Below are 20771 nucleotides of genomic sequence, written 5' to 3'. Positions count from 1 at the left end.
CATCTGAAGCAATGAATCAGTGTAATTCATCACCCTCTGGCTAAAGAAATTCCCCAACCCCATCTCTGTTCTAAACAGGCATCCCTCTATTCTGAGGCCACATCCTCTTGCCCAAGTCTGTCCCATTATAGGAAACCACCTCTCCATGTCTGCTCTAGCTAGTCCTCTCAATATTCGATAGGTTTCAATGAAACCCCATCATTCATCTAAACACCAGTGTGTACAGGACCACAGCTAAATGCTCCAATTATGCTAAACCTTGCATTCCTGGGATCATTCTCATGAACCTCCTCTGGACCCTCTCCAATACCAGCATACCATTTCTGAGATAAGGGGCCCAAAACAGCTCACAATACTCCAAGCGCGGTCTGACCAACGCCTTATAGAGCCTCAGCATTACATCCTTGCTTTTACATTCTAATCCTCTCAAAATGAATGCTAACACTGCATTTACCTTCCTCATAACCTACTCAACCTGCAAGTTAGCCTTTAGGAAATCCTGCATGAGGACTCCCAAGTCAATCTGCACCTCAGATTTCTGAATTTTTTTATATCTTACCAATAGGACAAGTCACTGTAAAGTCAAATTTGTTGACATCTCAGATAGTGCCTCCCACCTTTACCACAGCTCAGATACCGGACAGAACTTCCTAAACACTACCAACACAGCAAAAAGCAACTTCACTCCACACCATGACCATAAGACATAGGAGGAGAATGAGTGTGCCCAATGAGTGTGTCCGCCATTCCAAGATGGCTGATCCAGATCCCACTCAACCCCACATACCTGCCTTCTCGCCACATTGTTTGATGCCTTGACTGATCAGGCCAGCATCAACTTTCACCTTAAATATACCCATGGACCTCAGGTTAACCCCTTCATTTCCGGAATCATCCTCATGAACATCCTCTGGACTCTCTAATGACATCTCTTGAGATATGGGGCCAAAAACTGTGCAGCCTGACTAATGTCTTATAAAGCCTTCCTATTATCTCCCTGCTATTATATTCTATTCCCCTTGAAATTAATGCCAAAATTGCATTTGCCTTTTTTACCACAAACTCAACCTGTAAATGAACCTTCTGGGAGTCTTGTACAAGGACTCCTAAGTCCCTCTGATGTTTGAACCTTCTCCCCAATAGTCTGCACTATTGTTCCTTTTACCAAAATGCATTATCATATATTTCCCAACACTGTATTCCATCTGCCACATTTTTGCCCATTCTTCCAATTCATCCAAGTCCTGCTGAAATCGCATTACTTCCTCGGCAGTAGCTACCCCTCCACCTATTTTCGTATCATCTGCAAACTTTGCCACAAAGCCATCAATTCCATTATCCAAATCATTGACAAACAATGTGAAAAGTAGTTGTCCCAATACTGACCCCTGAGGAACACCACTAGTCAATAGACAATAGGTGCAGGAGTAGGCCATTCAGCCCTTCAAGCCAGCACCGCCATTCACTGTGATCATGGCTGATCATCCACAATCAGTATCCAGTTCCTGCCTTATCCCCATAACCTTTGATTCCGCTATCTTTAAGAACTCTATCCATCTCTTTCTTGAAAGCATCCAGAGACTTGACTTCCACAGCCTTCTGGAGCAGAGCATTCCATATATCCACCACTCTCTGGGTGAAAAAGTTTTTCCTCAACTCCGTTCTAAATGTCCTACCCCTAATTCTTAAACTGTGGCCTCTGGTTCTGGACTCACCCATCAGCAGGAACATGCTTCCTGCCTGCAGCGTGTCCAATCCCTTAATAAATCTTATATGTTTCAATAAAATCCCCTCTCAGCCTTCTAAATTCCAGAGTATACAAGCCCAGTTGCCCCAATCTTTCGACATATGACAGTCCCACCATCCCAGGAATTAACCTTGTGAACCTATGCTGCACTCCCTCAATAGCAAGAATATCCTTCCTCAAATTTGGAGACCAAAACTGCACACAGTACTCCAGGTGTGGTCTCACCAGGGCCCTGTACAGCTGCAGAAGGACCTCTTTGCTCTTATACTCAATTCCCCTTGTTATGAAGGCCAGCATGCCATTAGCTTTTTTCACTGCCTGCTGTACTTGCATGCTTGCTTTCAGTGACTGATGTACAAGAACACCTAGATCTCGTTGTGCTTCCCCTTTTCCTAACTTGACTCCATTTAGATAATAATCTGCCTTCCCGTTCTTACCACCAAAGTGGATAACCTCACATTTATCCACATTAAACTGCACCTGCCATGCATCTGCCCACTCACCCAGCCTGTCCAAGTCACCCTGCATTCTCATAACATCCTCCTCACATTTCACACTGCCTCCCAGCTTGTGTCATCGGCAAATTTGCTAATGTTACTTTTAATTCCCTCATCTAAATCATTAATATATAATGTAAACAGCTGCGGTCCCAGCACTGAACCCTGCGGTACCCCACTGGTCACCGCCTGCCATTCCGAAAGGGATCCGCTAATTGCTACTCTTTGTTTTCTGTCAGCCAGCCAATTTTCAATCCATGTCAGTACTCTGCCCCCAATACCATGTGCCCTAATTTTGCCCACTAATCTCCTATGTGGGACTTTATCAAAGGCTTTCTGAAAGTCCAGGTACACTACATCCACTGGCTCTCCCTTGTCCATTTTCAAAGTTACATCCTCAAAAAATTCCAGAAGATTAGTCAAGCACGATTTCCCCTTCGTAAATCCATGCTGACTTGGACCAATCCTGTTACTATTATCCAGATGTGTCGTAATGGCAGTCACTGGCAGCCAACCAGCAAAGGCCCTTTTTATTCCCACTCACTGCCTCATGCCTGTCAGCGGTTTCTCTATCCATGCTAGAATTTCCTGTAATGCCATAGGACACTACCTTGTTAATCAGCCTCATGTGTGGCACCTTTTCAAATGCCTTCTGAAAATCCAAGCAAATGACGTCCACTTCTCTCTTTTGTCAACCCTGCTTGTTACTTCCTTGAAGAACTCTAACAGATTTGTCAAGCAAGATTTCCCTTTACAGAAACCATGCTGAATGACTTAGTACCCATTAAGTTTATCTGCCGTTCCTTTGTGCCCCATTACTACCTCACCAGCATCATTTTCCAGTGGTCCAATATCAACTCTCACTTCCCTTTTACTCTTTATATAACTGAAAAAGCTTTTGGTACCCTCCTTTACATTATTGGCTAGTTTGCCCTCATATTTCATCCTTTCCCTTCTTATAGCTTTTTAATTGCCTTTTGTTGGATTTTAAAAGCTTCCCAATCACCCAAATTCCCACTCATTTTTGCTACCTTCTATGCCCTTTCCTTGGCTTTTATGCACCAAGGACTTGTTCTCTCACACCTGAGTACAGCCTACCATTCGCAGAACACTAGCAGGGATGAACTGCCAGCTACTTTTATTTAAATTGCAAATTGTGTACACCGAAATTGCATCTATTGCACATTTGGGCAGGTGACCATTAATGGCTTGAAACTATCCATTGTATCACAGCCCATTACCACAAGAATTATAGTTGCTCAAGGCGAAAGCTCATTTATTTATTTAGAGATACAGCGCAGAACAGGTAGTTCCGGCCAATGAGCCGTGCCACCCAACAACCCACCTATTTAATACTAGTCTAATCACAGGACAATTTACACGACCAATTAACCTACTAGCCTGTATGTCTTTGAACCGTGGGAGGAAACCAGAACACCTGAAGGAAACCCATGAGCTCACAGGAAGGACATATAAACTCCTTACAGACAGCACTGGAATTGAACTCTGACATCTCGAGCTGTAATAACATTGCGCTAACCACTTTGCTACCATGGTGCCCCACTACAACATGTCTACCCATTGTCTGTGACAGTCACAATGATGCTGCTGGCTCACAGCACCAGTGACTGGGATTTAGTCCTGACCTCCAGCAGTGCCTGTGTGCAGAATTCATGCCCTCCCACTAACTGCGTGGGCTTCCAGGACTACTTCAACTTCCTCTCACATCCCAAAGATACACAAGTTGTAAAGTTAATTGGTTGCCGTTAATTGTCCCTAGATTGCAGGCTACAAGCAAAACCTTGGGGGCAGGGAGCTGATGGGAATGTGGTGGGAATTACTTTCGAAAGGGATTGTGTAGGATTAGTGTAAATTAGTGCTAGGTGGCCTGGAGGATTTGGCCTTAAATCTCTACAACATCCCATAAGTAGCATGTTAAACACTGCCCTTGACCCATAACTTAGAGAAGCCATTCCTGACAATGATAATAGTCAACCACGTTTCCAAGAGTCTGAAGTCACAGGGAGACCAGACTAGGTCATTACTTCTCTGAAGAACATTGTGAACCAAGGTGGGCGATAGCAACAATCTGATAATTTTTTTATAGCCACATTACTGATAACAGTTTTTTTTAAATTCCAGGCTTAATTAAATGAGTTCAAGAACAAAAAAAAAGGAGCAGAATCAGACCATTTGGCCCATTGTGTCTGCTCCACCATTTGATCATGACTCATTTATTTTTCCTTCTCAAACCTACCCTCCTGCCTTCTCCCCATAACCATTGACATCCTCAAGCAAGAACCCATCAACCTCAGCTTTAAAGATAACCAATGACTTGGCCTCCACAATTGTCTGTGGCAATGAGATTCACCCTCCTGTGACTAAAAGAAATTCTTCCTCATCTCTATTCCAAAAAGACACCTTTTTATTGAGGCTGTGCCCTCTGGTTCTAGACTCTCCTATTATTAAGAATATACTCTCCATGTCCATTCTATCCAAATCTTTCAAGATTCAAGAGGTTTCAATTACATCTCCTCCTGATCCTTCTAAGTAAGCAAGTACAGGCTAGAGCTATCAAATGCTCCTCATATGTTAACCTCTCCACCCCTGGATCATTCTTGCAAACCTCCTCTGGACCCTTTCCAATACGAGTACGTCCTTTCTTAGATAAGGGCCCAAAACTGCTGACCAATGCCTCAGCATTACATCCTTGTTTTCATATTTTAATTCTCTCAAAATGAATGCTAACATTGTATTTGCTTTTGTTACCATTGACTCAACCTGCAAAGTTAACCCTTAAGGAATCTTGCACCAGGGCTTACAAGTCCCTTTACACCTCTCATTAGGCTGTGCCTTTATTCCTTCTACCAAAATGCATGACAACATACTTCCTGAGCTGTATTTCCATCTGCACTTTTTGCCAATTCTCCCAACCTGTCCAAATCTTTCTGCAGACTATCTGCTTCCGGTAACAAAAAATATTTTTAAAATTTCATTCCTAGCTCTTTTCTGATTTAGCAGCAAGTTTTCACAAAGGAGATACTGAACATATATTAAAGGTAATTTATTAAAGCCATATAGTAAAGGAGACAAAATAATATTTATCCATACCACACAATTACTGCCACAATAACCAACAGCCGTTCCAGTCCCTCTCTCTCTCGATGTTCTTATGTTTCTAGTTCTTAGCACTAGTCTCTGCCCAGCTTATGAGAAGATACCCCATACACAAATAAATTGCCCCTTTTTATACCCTTCAAGCCCCTTATCTCTCACAGTCTTTGGCCTAGACATACACAACTTCAAATAGAAACAGCAGGTGCATAAAGAGGAAAACATTCTCCACTGTTATCTAATCTTAATGATGTGCATTCAAAATAGAGTTAAAATATTGGTCTGTGAGGGGAAGCCAGGCCATTACCACATTCCAAGCTGACACCATTTTGTCTTACAAACTTGCATCTTGTGTTACACATTTTAGCATGTACCAAGGTGGAATCAAATTTAACACTTCAGTTACGCTTCCTCAACACTAGCCTCCCACCCCCACACAAGTCTTTGTATCATCTTAAAACTAGGCCAGGGCCTTCAATGTCACCGCCTAGACCATTAGCATATAATGCGAAAAAAAAATCACAGACCCCTGGGGAACACCATTAGTCGCCAACAGCCAACCAGAAAAGCACCCCTTTCCTACACCCTCCACTGCTTGCCTTCTGCCAGTCATCCAATCTTCTGTCCATGGTAGTATCTTTCCTGTAGCACCACCTTGTCTTGTTAATCAGCCTCTTATTCAGCATCTTGTCAAAGGCCTTCTGAAAATCCATGTAAATAGTATTAACCAACTCTTCTTTGCCTATCCTGCTTGTTACTTCCTCAAAGCAATCCAACAAATTTGTCAGACAAGATTACCTCTTAAGGAAACCATGCTGACTTTGGTCTATTTTATCATGTGCCTCCAAGTATCCCAAAACTTCATCCTTAACAATGGACTCCAACATCTCCCCTACCACTGAAGTCAGGTGAACTGGCCTATAATTTCCTTTCTTCTGCCTGCCTCCCTCCCTTCTTAAAAAGTGGAGTGACATTTGCACTTTTCCAGTCTTCCAGAACTATTCTAGAATCTAGTGATTCTTGAAAGGTCACTACTCATGCCTCAATCATCTCTTCAGCTACTTTTTTCAGAACTCTGGGCTGTTGTCCATCAGGACCAGGGGACATCTACCTTCAGACCTTTCAGCTTCCCAAGCAACTTTTCCTTAGTAATAATGAATACACTCAGTTCTTGCCTCTGACTCTGACTCTCTTGAATTATTGGCACATTGCTGGCATCGTCCACAGTGAAGACTGATGCAAACTATTCAGTTTGTCTGCCATCTGTGTTCCCCATTATTTCCCCAGTATCATTTTGCAGGGGTCCAATGTACATTCTTGCCCACCTTTTAACTCTTTTTATTTTGAAAGAAAATGGCATCCTCTGGCAAGCTTACCTGCATATTTCACCTGCTCCCCTTACTGCTTTTCAGTTGCCTTCTGCTGGTTTACAAAACTTCCCAATCCTCTAGCTCCCCACTAATATTTTGCAATACTGTATGCCCTCTCTTTTGCTTTTATGCTGTCTTTGACTTCCTTTGTCAGTCATGGTTGCCTCATCCTCCCTTTAGAATACTTCTCTTTTGGGATGAAATGATTGTGTCTTCTGCATTATTCCCAGAAACTCCAGCCATTGCTGCTCTACCATCATCCCTGCTAGTCTCCCCTTTGGCCAGCTGCTCTCTCATGCCTCCATAGTTACCTTTATTCAACTGTAGTACTGATACATCTGATTTTAGCTTCTTCCTCTCAAACTCAGGATAAATTCTATCATTGCCTCCGAAGAGTTCCTTTGCCATAAACTCCCTAGTCAAATATAGTTCACTGCACAACACAAAGTTCAAGTTTAACCCAGTGCTGTGGTGGGAATCGGACTGGTATGTTGAGATCGTTGTAGACCTCTACATGACTGGCCAAGTTGATGGGAATGTGTGAATATCGGTGTAGGGTTAGAAGGGTTAGTGTAAGTTACTGGTACATAATCGGAAGGACTTTATGGGCTTAAGACACATTGACTCTATAATCTCTGATATTCTTACTAATCAAGAAATTATCAACGTCCACTTTAGATATAACAATGACCTCTACAGCTACCTGTGTCAATGAATTTCACTGATTCTCCACTGGCCGGCTAAAGAAATTGTTCCTCATCTGTTTTAAAAGTACCTCCGTGTATTCTGAGTACCCAATATCGGAACCATCCTCTCCATGTCCACTGCGTCTATACCTTTTACACTCGACCTAGGAAAGCCATTCCCAAGAGTAATTAATAGTTAACCATGTTGCAGAGAGCCTGACGTCACAGACAGGCCAGACTGGGTAACTACTTCCTTCACTGGTGAACCAGGTGTGGTACAACAACAATCCAATGATTTTTGTGGTCACGGTACTGATGCAGCTTTTAATTCCAGACTTAATTAAAAGAGTTCAAATTAAAACCATTGCAGCAGTGGGAATCAAACAAATATCTAGGGATCTTCATAGACCTACACATTATTGGCCAAGTAATACAACCTATTCAAATTAATTATGTGTCGTCTGGCTCTCAGGACACGGTGCTACAGGAACCTTGTACAAAACGCTACAGGACCCATGGGGAAGATATCAATATTATTGAAAGAGTACAGATAAAATTTACAAGGATGTTGCTGGGACTTGAGGATAAGTTAAAGAGAAAGGTTAAATAGACTGGGACTTTATTCCCTGGAGAATATAAAAATGAGGAGAGATTTGATAAAGATGGACAAAATTTTGTGGGGTATAGATAAGGTAAATGAAGCAGGCTTTTTCCACTGAGGATGAGTGAGACTAAAAGTAGAGGTCATGGGTTAAGGGTGAAAGGTGAAATGTTTTAGACGAACCTCTTCACTCAGAGGGTGGTGAGTGCGGATTTAGCTGCCAGCAAAATGGTGGTTGTGGGTTTGATTCTCATATTTAAGAGAAGTTTGGATACATACATAGGGTATGGAGGCTATGGTTCAAGTGCAGGTTGATGGGACTAGGCAGAATAATAGTTGGCATGGACTAGATAGGCCAATGGGCCTGTTTCTGTGCGAAAGTGTTATACCTTGCACATATCACTGAGTACGTAACCACTGTGCTAGTAGGCCCTAACTAAATATACCACACATTGGATAATTAAAGGACCTGGGGATCTGAGCAAATTTAAACTTAAACTGTGATGCACTATTACCCAAAATGCCAGGTTCAGTCAGCAGATGGATGATGAGAGAAGAGGACAGGCAGAGAGCAGATGGCCAACACTTCTTCAGGTGAGCTTGGGCAAAATCTACAGCCTGTTGGATGCCACTTCAGAAGGCATTTGATAAAGTGCCACATGAGGCTACATAACAAGATAAAATCCTGTGCTGTGCCAGGAAAGATACTGGCATGGATAGAGGAATGGCTGACAGGCAGGAGACAGCAAGTCAGGAATAAAGGGGACTGCCAGTGACTAGTGGTGTTCCTCAGGGGTCAGTATTGGGACCACTACTTTTCACGATGTTTGTCAATAATTTGGAGAATGGAAGTCATGGCTTTGTGGCAAAGTCTGCGGATGATACAAGGATAGATGGTGGGGTAGGTAGTGCTGAGGAAGCAATGCAATTACAGCAGGACTTAGACAAATTGGAAAATTGGACAAAAAGTGGCAGATGGAATACAGTGTTGGGAAATGTATGATAATGCATTTTGGTAAAAGGAACAATGGTGTGGACTATTATCTAAAAGGGGAGAAAGTTCAAACTTCAGAGGTGCAAAGGGACTTAGGAGTCCTCATGCAAGACTCCCAGAAGTTTAATTTACAGGTTGAGTCTGTGGTGAAGGCAGGAAATGCAAAGTTGGCATTTATTTCAAGGGGAACAGAATATAAAAGCAAGGAGATAATGCTGAGGCTTTATAAGACACTTGTCAGACCATATTTGGAGTATTGTCAGCAGTTTTGGGCCCCATATCTCAGATAGGATGTGTTGTCATTAGAGAGTCCAGAGGAGGTTCATGAGGACGATTTTGGGAATGAAGGGACATGTGGCAGCTTTGGGCTTGTACACATTGGAATTTAGAAGAATGCGGAGGGGATCTCACTGAAACCTACCGAATGTTGAAAGGACTAGATAGGGTGAATGTAAAGAGGATGTTTCCTCGGGTGGGGTATCCAGAACTAGAGTGCACAGTCTCAAAATTGAGGGGCAACCTTTTAGAACAGAGGTAAGGAAGAATTTATTTTAGCCAGAGAGAAATAGGTCTGTGACAAGAGCATTCCACAGATTCAGGTGGAGTCGAGGTCCTCAAAGGATATGGACAGAAGGCAGGTGTATGGGATTGAGTGGGATCCGGGATCAGCCAGGATGGAATGGCAGAGCAGACTTGATGGGCTGAATGGCCTAATTCTGCTCCCATATCTTATGGTCTTGGAATAGAAACAGCCATCAGCTAAACTCTACATATTGGGTTTATTTTATCTAGACTCAGACCCCTTGAATGTCTACTAAAACAAACAGCCCAAAGATCGATCCTAGGTGACCGATCAGCACAGATATACTGCAAGGAGGCAGTAACTCTGCCCCTCCTTGAACATTCATTTACACAAACAGCATGAGGTAATGCTGCCGCTCTACGAAACCTTGGTTAGGCAATACTTGGAGAATTGTGTTCAGCTCCAGTCGCCTCATTCTAGGAAGGATGTGGAAGCTTTAGAGAAAGTGCACAGAAGACTTACCAGGATGCTGCATAGAAGACAGCATGTCTGAAGATGAAAGGTCGAGCAAGCTAAGGACCTGAGGGGTAACATCTTCCCATACAGAGAGCGGTGAGTATATGGGACGAGCTGCCAAAGGAAGTGGTTGAGGCCGGTACAACAGTACCATTGAAGAAGCACTTGGTACATAGAAGGGTGGGGCTTGGAGGGAAATGAGCCAAGCACAGGAAATTGGGACTAGCTGAGTGGGTTCCATGACTAGCACAGACTGGTTGAGCTGCACAGCCTGTTTTCATGGTGTATGACTCCCAGCACAGGTCCAACCTGCCCAATTGTTTCTCCCAAGGGAACACACTCCTCCCAGAAATCTGCCTATTGAACTCCCACTCATGCAAATTATTCCTACAATAAAGGAACCAAGACAGTAGCGTTTCAGGTGTGGTCCCACTAAGTCCTAAGCAGCTTCTCAAACCTCCCCCCACCTTTATACTTCATCTGCTTTGCAATCAGTGCCATTTCCCTTCTTTAATTACCTGCCGCACTACAAGGCTGTTCCTACCAAACCCTACTTACCCATTATCTCCCTCTGGTGCCCCTCCTCCTTCCCTATCGCCCATGGTCCACTCTCCTCTCATATCAGATTCCTCCTTCTTCAGCCATTTACCTCTTCCATCTAACACTGTCAAGCTTCTCATCTCAACACCCCCTCTTCCCACCCACCTTCCCCCTCACCTGGTCTCACCTATCACCTGCCAGCTTGTACCCCTTCCCATCCCCCCAGCTGTCTTCTTATTCTGGTTTCTTTTCCCTTCCTTTCCATTCCTGATGAAGGGGCTCGGCCCAAAACAATGCCTGTTTATTCCTCTCCGTATATGCTACCCAACCTGCTGAATTCCTCCAAAATTTTGTGTGGGTTCTTAACCCCGAGGCTTTTCCATAATTTAAAACAGAAAATGCTGGAAATGCTCAGATATTTTTTGTCAAAAGAGGAACAAAGTTAATGCTTCAGGTCTGAATTCCTTCGCCAGAAGTTTCTTCTCGTGTCATGAATAATCTCAGATCCAAAAACACTTTTTTCCCCTCTCTCTCCCTCTTTGTCCATTCATGTCTGCCTATCATTGCCTCCTCTACTGCCATGATGAGGCCACTCTCAGGTTGGAGGAACACCACCTCATATTCCATCAGGGTAACCTCCAACCTAATGGCATGAACATGAACCCCAATTTCTCCCTCCTCTTTTTCCATTCCCCATTGTCTCCCCATTACCCCTTCTCTGCACCAGTTATTCACCTCATTCTGGTCCTCCTCCTCCTTCCCTCTCCCATGGTCTACCCTCCTCTCCTATCAGATTCTTTCTTCTTCACCCCTTTACCTCTTCCTCCTAATCTTTCCCTTTACCTCTTCCTCTTATCATCTCCCAGCTACTTTCTTTATAACCTCCTCACCTGGTCTCAGGTACCACCTAGAAGATGGGGGGAGATGGAGTTGTACAAGCTGGCAGGTGATTTGTGGACAAGAGAAAATCTGCAGATGCTGGAAATCCAAGTAACACACAAAATGCTGGAAGAATTCAGCAAGGCAAGCAGCATCTATAGAAAAGAGTAAAAGTCAACGTGTCAGGTCAAAACCATTCATCAGGACTAACAAAAAAAAGAGACTGGCATCTCTTTTTCCAGTCCTGATGAAGGGTCTCAGCCCAAAATAGCAGCTGTTTACTCTCTTCCAGATGCAGCCTTAATCAAACCAAACAACGTCCCTCCGGACCACAGTGCACCCAGGACATATATACCACATAGCACATAAAACAAGTGACCACAAATAAGTTAATAATATCTTTCGAAGTCCTTGTAGTGCACAGCACTTGTAAACAGTAAACAGCTCCCTATGCTAAAGACAAGATCGCGGTGGTGGCAGGGTAGTCATTAGTCTCACAGCATGAGGCAAGAAGCTGTTACCCAATCCAATAGCCCTACTTACTGCACACAACTTGACCAGCTGGGTTCATGATAACGTTCTGGCATTAAAAAAATGTATGCAACATCCAGCCACGAAAATGCATTTTATCACTGCAAGCTGGTTGCCCAGTCAATTTATGCCTCTTATTATCTTTAGACCTCTGACAAGTCACCTCTCATCCTTCTTCCTCCAAAGTGAAAAACTAGCTTGCTGAACCTAACCTTGTAAAATATGCTCTCTAATCCAGGCAGCATCCTGGTCAATCTCCTCTGCACACTCTCTAAAGCTTCATTATGCGACACAATACAATGCTGATTGCCGAGCGAGGATCAGCATCAGGAGATGCCAATCTGAGATTCTGTCAACCATTCGGACTTCACTTTTAAAGGACGGTTCTCACAATAAGCAACGTGATTGATAATAATCATATCGCAGTTAGTGGGATCTTGCAGTACGCAAACGGGACACTGCGAGTTAACAGTATTTTACTGGCAATGAAGACTCTGGGGCAGTACGAGGTCGTGGAAGACACTAAACTAATGCAACCTTTTCCCGACATGTTGCAGCCTCTGCATCAGAGCCCCGCGACCCCCAAATCCCCACAGCCAGGGTACGTGAAAGACGCTAAACAAATGCAACTACCCTCTGCAGCAGAAGCTCACGACCCCTCCCCCCCCCCACCCCCCGGGCTGGGCACAGCATTTGATTGACATGCGGTGGATGAATGGCAGCGCGATCGCCGTGCCGACGCATGCGCACCCGCTCTACCCAACTCCGCCTCAGCCTTGCCCCCTCCACCCGCCCCTCAGCTCCGCCCACCTAACATATTTGGACAGTTACTTACGCGATCCTGAAGAGTGGCTTCTCGGTTCGAGCCATCAGACCGCTTCTGGTGGCCAGCCACCGGCGAAAACCCAGGCCTGGGCAGCCAAGAGCAACCAGCGTGAGTATTCCGAAAGCCAGCGCCACCAGCCCACAACCCACGACCAGGCTCAACATCACTGCGCACGCGCAAATTTTCAAATAAGGTCCTGCCCCCACCACACCTTGTTAGGCAATGAAAGGGCGGGCCACGGTATGATTGGCATTTACGTTCACATATCACGAGAGACACCCCGCTTTGATCTAGCCAAATTAGGAGGTGAGGCGGAGACAGAATGATTGACATATTGCGTCACAGCAGTACCCGCCTTGTCCCGCCAAATAAGGAGTTGTGCGGTTGGGGCGCTATCAAAGGTGAATATCCCTGTCACTCAAACCTCCGCCGGGTCTTACTCAGTTTTCCATTCAACAATAACAAAGTGGGCGTAGATTCTGGTGTGATTGACAGGCAATCCCTTAGGGACTGTGGTAAACTCCTTGCCTCTAGGGGTTCCCAACATCACCATTTAGCAAGGGGTCCGTGGAGCCTAGGTTGGGGACCCCTTAGAGTCTAAGGGGAGGAAAAAAAATAATACTGATGAAGAATTTTAACGGGTGATTCATGAGGAAGTAATAAATAAGGATAAAATCCAACTCCCACTCTAGTATACGTAGAACAACTAAAGAGGTTATATATTTTGGTTGGAAAAATTAGACCTGGATAAAATCATTTTCACAAATCTGAGCAACACACACAAAAAATGCTGGTGAACGCAGCAGGCCAGGCAGCATCTATAGGAAGAGGTACAGCTGACGTTTCGGGCCGAGACCCTTCATCAGGACTAACTTAAAGAAGAGACAGTAAGCTGACGAAGGGTCTCGGCCCAAAACGTCAACTTTACCTCTTCCTATTGATGCTGCCTGGCCTGCTGTGTTCACCAGCATTTTTTGTGAGAACCGCACAGATCTGTATAAAGACGAGACAAAACAAACACTTTGCAAACAGATAGCCCAGTATAGGAGGGCTAACACCTCAAGTCAAGACCCGGCTGTATAGCTACACCTAAAGGACAAGGGACACTCCTTTGACAATAACAATGTCCACATTTTGGATGGGTGGTTTGAAAGAGGAGTTAAAGAAGCCATCTTTGTCAAACTGGAAAGCCCATCCCTGTATGAAGAGAGTGGAATATGACACCACCTATCAGCTACTTTCAATACAGTCCTTCCATCACTACCCTGGTATCTCCACAACAGTTCACACCTTCATTCATGCAAAGATAAGACTAATGACTCTCTCATTACCTCTACAACTCTCATGTGATTGCTATACCTTTAAACAACTCACAGAGTTTATAAACTGGAAAACTACCCATCAGGAATTAGAATTGAAGAAGTGTCTCAGATGAGTAATGGAGTGTCCGTGTTTCAGATAACACAGCAAGTCCAGCTGCCTTGATTTACTACTGCTTGACGTACAATGAAAAACTTGCTTACAGCAGATTCACAGACACATACAGTAGGTACAGAAAACACAGATTATAAATATTACACAAGAGGGAAAAAAAAGTAAAGGACTCTGCCAAACTGAACATTAGTGTAAAGAGGGACAGTATGGTTGCATAGCAGTTAGTGTAATGCTTTACGGTGCCAGTGATCAGGGTTCAATTCCTGCCACTGTCTGTAAGGAGTCTGTACGTTCTCCCTGTGATTGCATATGTTTCCTCCCGGTGCTCGGTTTCCTCCCACTTTCCAAAGACGCTACGTTAGGGCTAGTGAGTTGTGGGAATGTTATGTTGCACTGGAACTACGGCAACACTTGTGGGCTTGGACTCTGTTGGCCATTGACGTGAAGGACACATTTCACTGAATATTTCAATGTTCATGTGACAAGTAAAGCTAATCATTTTTAAAATCTTTAGAAAAGAGATAATCAGTGACATCTAGGCCTAATTACAGTTAAGGGCAGACCAGATGGGCCAAATGGCCTGTCTGTGCTGCAGTTTTCTATGGCTAGTGATCCGCAGCTGAGGTACGATTAGGGTTAAGCAGATCAGATGGTTGAAGGGAAGTCGCTGATCCAGAACCTGGTGGTGTGGGACTTGGGCTTCTGCAGCTCCTGTACAATAGTGGCAATAAGAAGATGATTGGGACCTGTGATGATAGAGGTCGCCTCATATAGATGCTGTGATGGTGGGAGGGTTGTGCCCATGATGGACTGGGCTAGAGTGACGAGTAATTGTAACCAGTATATTCTCGTTAAGGGAAGTTTGAAGGAGTGAAGTGTATTGACACGAGCAGTTCATTTGTTTCACTGCCGTTGTGTTGCTACTGGATAACCAAAGTTTACCAGCAAGTGGAGACTGGGGAAGAAGGAAAAATAAAATGCTGCGCTGTGCACTTCGCATGCATTTTCAATTATATTTTGTTAACTTATTTGTGGTAGTGTTTTGTTTCATGTGCTGTCTGTGATATATGTATTGTGGGTACACTGTGGTCCGGAGGAACATTGTTTCATTTGGTTGTAGATATTTACAATCAAATGACAATAAACTTGAACTTGAACTGAAGTTGCCTGTGCCTGGATTAACACAGTCCATGGTATGGGCTCCCTCTCCCTGTCCAACTAAATTATTACAATCTTCACTTCCTCAAGGTCATAGCAGAACAAGGACACAAAGCTGATTATCAATACACCTGTGATTGGAGAAAATACACCTACATCAAAATTCAAGGTAAATTTAATATCGAAGTATATATACCATATAGAATTGATTTTAAAGTTCTTATACTTGTTTTTAAAACCCCCAATGGTCTGGGACTGGAATCGCTTTTGTTTTATAATTCTGCTCAAGCTGTCAGGTGTTCTCCACCAGTCTTTTAAGTATAAACAATCTTTCTGAAAAGACAATTGGTAGGTCAGCATTTTTGAACTACGCTCCTAAACTGTGGAATTCCATCCATAAAACTATAAGGGATGCAGACTCAGTTGATGTTTTTAAATGCCATCTGAAAACCGATTTATTTAACCTTGCTCTTAACTGATATCTATTTGTCTTTTACTTTGATGTTTGCACTTTATCCCATTGTAAAGCACTTTGAACTATATCATCTGTATGAAAAGTCCTCTATAAAAAAGTTACTATTGTTGTTATTATATAAACCTTGAGATTCATTTTCTTGCAGGCACCCACAGGAAAATAAAGGAATGCAATAGAATCCATGAGAAACCAGACATAACCAGCCCAGATCCCCTGGAAGTGAGTCTCCAGGCTGTGGAGTTAGTTCAGCACTGAGGTGAGTGAAGTTATCCACACCAGTCCAGACACCCGATGGTTGTAGGGTAACAATTGTTCAATGACTGGTTGCTTGGGACCCAAGACTCCTGCACTTCCCACCCAATGGAAGTAGCAAGAAGTGAGGGAGGCAGGTCAAACACAGGCAGACAGGACCTGCTCAGGTGGGGGATCTTGGCCAGCATGGAATAGTGGGGCTGAACCTCGGATCTTGAAGCTTTAATGCGGTTGAATTCCGACTCGGTGCTTTCTCTCCTGGCAATGGCCGACCTTCATCTACTTTGATGTGCCATTGAGAGTCAAGTTCGCTGAATCCTCAGAAGATTGAAAAATCCCTGTTTTGTACAGATGGTTCAAAAGTACGTTTCTTAAATGGAAATTACAGGCTGCGGATTGTAGCGATCGTAGTTCAGAAGTATACCTCGTAGAATATTTAGTAGTTTTTGTGAGCTGTCTGCAAATCATCACTGTATATCTCCAGCACCGTCTTGAAACATACCATATCAGAACATACCAGAAATTGGTAAAATTCCATCTTCCCCATAACGTACAGGTGCAATTCTACTCTGTACAGCAATATACAAAAACTACAGCGAACTGTCAGGTCATCAAAAAAGGTTATTGGCTGCAGTCTACCATCACTATAGGACTTGAGCATGTCCAGGACAAAGAAGTGGGGGAAGGAAAAATCATTGCAGACACTACCCATCTGTGAATTGCCTTTTCCAAAAGTTCTCTTCTGGAAAGTACTATGGAGTTATTAAAATAAAAACTTCAATCCATCTTAAAGGTTGCTTCACCCAGGCAATTAATCTCATAAACCATTCCAGTTAGCCCCCTCCCCTATCCATTACCACCATCACTGCACTGCTCTGTAAACACTTTAAACCACTTTTTATAATGTTGTTTACATTGTAAATACATGCTGGTATTTATGCATTTATGTACATTTTATTCCATATCCATTCTTTAACCTCTAACTTTATTTTTATATAATTATTTATTGTTGAATGTTGTTGTTCTTTGTTGTATGTCGCTCTCTGACCTACAGACCTCAGTAAATTCCTAATACATGTAAATGTATATGGTGACTAACGTTGATCCTTGATCTTGAAATGCTTGTTCAAGTTTGTTCAGTGTTGGCATGTGCATACCTCCACTTGGTATGTACAGAAATCTGAAAGCACCAGTCTCAAGGACAGCTTCTGGCCCTGTCCTACTGTTATAAAGCTATTCAATGGTTCGCTTGTAAAATAAGATACACTTGTTGGACTAGGCTGTAGAATTGTTCATTTTCTTGTATTTTTTGTAGTTCAACTTTCTTATAATTTGTATATAATCACCTATATACATGTTATTGTGCCATAAATTTTCTGGCAGTGAGGCTGACTCTATATTCTCTGGAAGCTTGTCAGTTTTACTTCAGCAGTATCACACCACTTGAATCTGGCTATTTCATAAATTACATCTTATCAATGGAATGTGCTTTTTATCTCTAGTCTGAGTATGAGATAACAACAATTATTTTCCTTTCTCTTTCCTTTGTTTGTTCTTGTAACTCTTAATAAACTGGCCATAACCATTAAGTTTTATGCCTTATTCTTGGCTTCTGAAGAACCTTTGGAATAATATCACCAAACCTCGCACTCTCTTAAGCTCACAGTCTATGCCATCGTGGCCCTGACACCTTATAGTCCACCAAAACTGCACTTTCTCTGAAACTGTAACACTTTATTCAGCATTCTATTATTGTTTTCCCTTGTACTACCTCAATGCAGTGATGTGACAAAATGATCTATATGGATGGTGTTATGTATTTAATATTTCAGCAATATTGTAACTACATTGTTGACTTTGTTTAAAAAAATCATTATGGGTCATATGTAAAGTACATGAATGGCATAGGTCATTATATCACGATGTGTCTCGCTAAAGTAAAAATGAAGTCTACACACATCACTTGGGGCTCCCATGTTTTTCTTTCAATTAGTTTTATGTTTTGGGGTTACAAATCGTAACAGTGGCGATGAGGAAGTTTTAAACGAGCACGAGATGACTACCTACCTGTTGAAGTACAGCAAGGCATTTGAGTTAAAGAGAAGTGCAACAAAAGCTTCTTTAGGAAGGAACAAGTTAAAAAAAGACAGAAAATGGACAAAATGCATGGGTTCAGACAAAGTGAGTACCGGTTGATAATAATCATAGATTTTTAAAAAAGCAGAAATGGCTGACTACATCAGAAAGATTGACACATCCAATTGCACAAGAGGTAACTGGATGATGTATGCTGAGTGAATGGGCCAGTATTTTGAAGCAAATGAAATAGCCAAGGAAAAGCTAGTGCCAGTTTTCCTGAGTGCATTGCATGGAAAGGCATACAGTTTGCCTAAGAGTTTGACTCCTCCAACCGGACCAACCAAACCAACCAAAATGAGCTTTGCTGATATCGTGAAAGTAATGCAGGAACATTTAGAACTGAAACCATTACTAATTGCAGGTGCCTTAGGTTTCATAAGTGGTGTCAAGAGGAAGGGGAGTCTATTTCAGCATACATGGCTAGACGGAAGAAGTTGTCTAAACATTGTCAGTTCAGTATTGGGCTTAATGATGCACTGAGAGCTCATTTAGTTTGTGGGATCATACAATAAAGCATTTAAAAACAGCTCCTAACTGAAGCATAACTCACATTTAAAGCAGCAGTTAAAATCACTGTATCAAGTCAAGTCACATTTTATTGTCATTTCAACCATAACTGCTGGTACAGAACATAGTAAAAATGAGACGACGTTTTCCAGGACCATGGTGCTACATGAAACAATACAAAAACTACACTGAACTACGTAAGAAAAAACACAAAAACTACACTAGACTACATTCCTATCCAGGACTTCATAAAGTGCACAAAACAGTGCAGACATTACAATAAATAATAAATGGGACAGTAGGCACAGTAGATGGTATAGTAGGTTGGTGTCAAGCCAGGCTCTGGGTATTGAGGAGTCTGATGACTTGGGGAAAGAAATTGTTACATAGTCTGGTCGTGACAGCCGGAATGCTTCAGTGCCTTTTTCCAGATGGCAGGAGGGAGAAGAGTTTGTATGAGGGGTGCGTGGGGTCCTTCATAATGCTGTTTGCTTTGCGGATGCAGCGTGTGGTATAGATGTCTGTGATGGTGGGAAGAGAGACCCTGATGATCTTCTCAGCTGACCTCACTAACTGCTGCAGGGTCTTGCGATCCAAGATATATATATATATTAATGACTTAGACGAGGGAATTAAATGCAGCATCTCCAAGTTTGCGGATGACACGAAGCTGGGCGGCAGTGTTAGCTGTGAGGAGGATGCTAAGAGGATGCAGGGTGACTTGGATAGGTTAGGTGAGTGGGAAGATTCATGGCAGATGCAATTTAATGTGGATAAATGTGAGGTTATCCACTTTGGTGGCAAGAACAGGAAAACAGATTATTATCTGAATGGTGGCCGATTAGGAAAAGGGGAGGTGCAACGAGACCTGGGTGTCATTGAAAGTGGGCATGCAGGTACAGCAGGCGGTGAAAAAGGCGGATGGTATGCTGGCATTCATAGCGAGAGGATTCGAGTACAGGAGCAGGGAGGTTCTACTGCAGTTGTACAAGGCCTTGGTGAGACCACACTTGGAGTATTGTGTGCAGTTTTGGTCCCCTAATCTGAGGAAAGACATTCTTGCCATAGAGGGAGTACAAAGAAGGTTCACCAGATTGATTCCTGGGATGGCAGGACTTTCATATGAAGAAAGACTGGATCGACTAGGCTTATACTCGCTGGAATTTAGAAGATTGAGGGGGGATCTTATTGAAACGTATAAAATTCTAAAGAGGTTGGACAGGCTAGATGCAGGAAGATTGTTCCCGATGTTGGGGAAGTCCAAAACGAGGGGTCACAGTTTGAGGATAAAGGGGAAGCCTTTTAGGACCAAGATGAGGAAAAACTTCTTCACACAGAGAGTGGTGAATCTGTGGAATTCTGTGCCACAGGAAACAGTTGAGGCCGTTCATTGGCTATATTTAAGAGGGAGTTAGATATGGCCCTTGTGGCTACGGGGATCGGGGGTATGGAGAGAAGGCAGGTACAGGGTACTGAGTTGGATGATCAGCCATGATCATATTGAATGGCGGTGCAGGCTCGAAGGGCTGAATGGCCTACTCCTGCACCTATTTTCTATGTTTCTATGTTTCTATGAGATGGAAACAGCAGAGACGCAACTGAGTTGCAGTCAGGAATAAGATTCAGCATAACAAAATTGCAATATCTGAACAAGAACCTGCCTGGCCGAACAAATTTGTGTCACTCTTGCAGCAGGTGCTCACATGCACCAGACTAATGCAGGTTTAAAGGAGAAACCTGCAGAAAGTACAACAAAGTAGGGCACGCACATAGTGTATGTCAAGCAGACAAAAATACATGGATTGCACAGATTGCAACTTCAAAAGTCAAGCTGAAGTTTCAAAAAGAGCACTAGTCTGTGTGCTATTGATGAAAAATATGATAATGATAAGAGTGATACAGGATTAGGTAGCCTTGGGATTTACAATGTGAAAATTAACAATAAAGCAACGTGGCTTACAGCAGAAGTGAACGGCAAATTA

At 43.0% G+C, this 20771-nt stretch overlaps 1 protein-coding gene across 3 annotated transcripts in view; it reads right to left on the bottom strand.

The window, feature by feature from the left end:
* The window catches only part of pnkd (PNKD metallo-beta-lactamase domain containing), a 52911-nt gene extending 39923 nt beyond the window's left edge, over positions 1 to 12988 (bottom strand). For 2 of the 3 annotated variants that reach the window (XM_072261027.1, XM_072261026.1), the window contains exon 1: positions 12834 to 12965. In XM_072261027.1, coding sequence (XP_072117128.1) covers positions 12834 to 12868 — 35 coding nt within the window. In that variant the 5' untranslated portion in view covers positions 12869 to 12965. Of the gene's footprint in view, positions 1 to 12833 lie in introns of all 3 variants that reach the window. The other variant, XM_072261025.1, reaches the window with a different exon arrangement.
* Between the last annotated feature and the right edge of the window lie 7783 nt (positions 12989 to 20771).

Source organism: Mobula birostris, chromosome 6 (assembly GCF_030028105.1).
Source record: "Mobula birostris isolate sMobBir1 chromosome 6, sMobBir1.hap1, whole genome shotgun sequence".
Taxonomy (NCBI): domain Eukaryota; kingdom Metazoa; phylum Chordata; class Chondrichthyes; order Myliobatiformes; family Myliobatidae; genus Mobula; species Mobula birostris.
The sequence above is the reverse complement of the archived record's forward strand: the minus strand, read 5'-3'. Positions and strand labels throughout refer to the sequence as shown.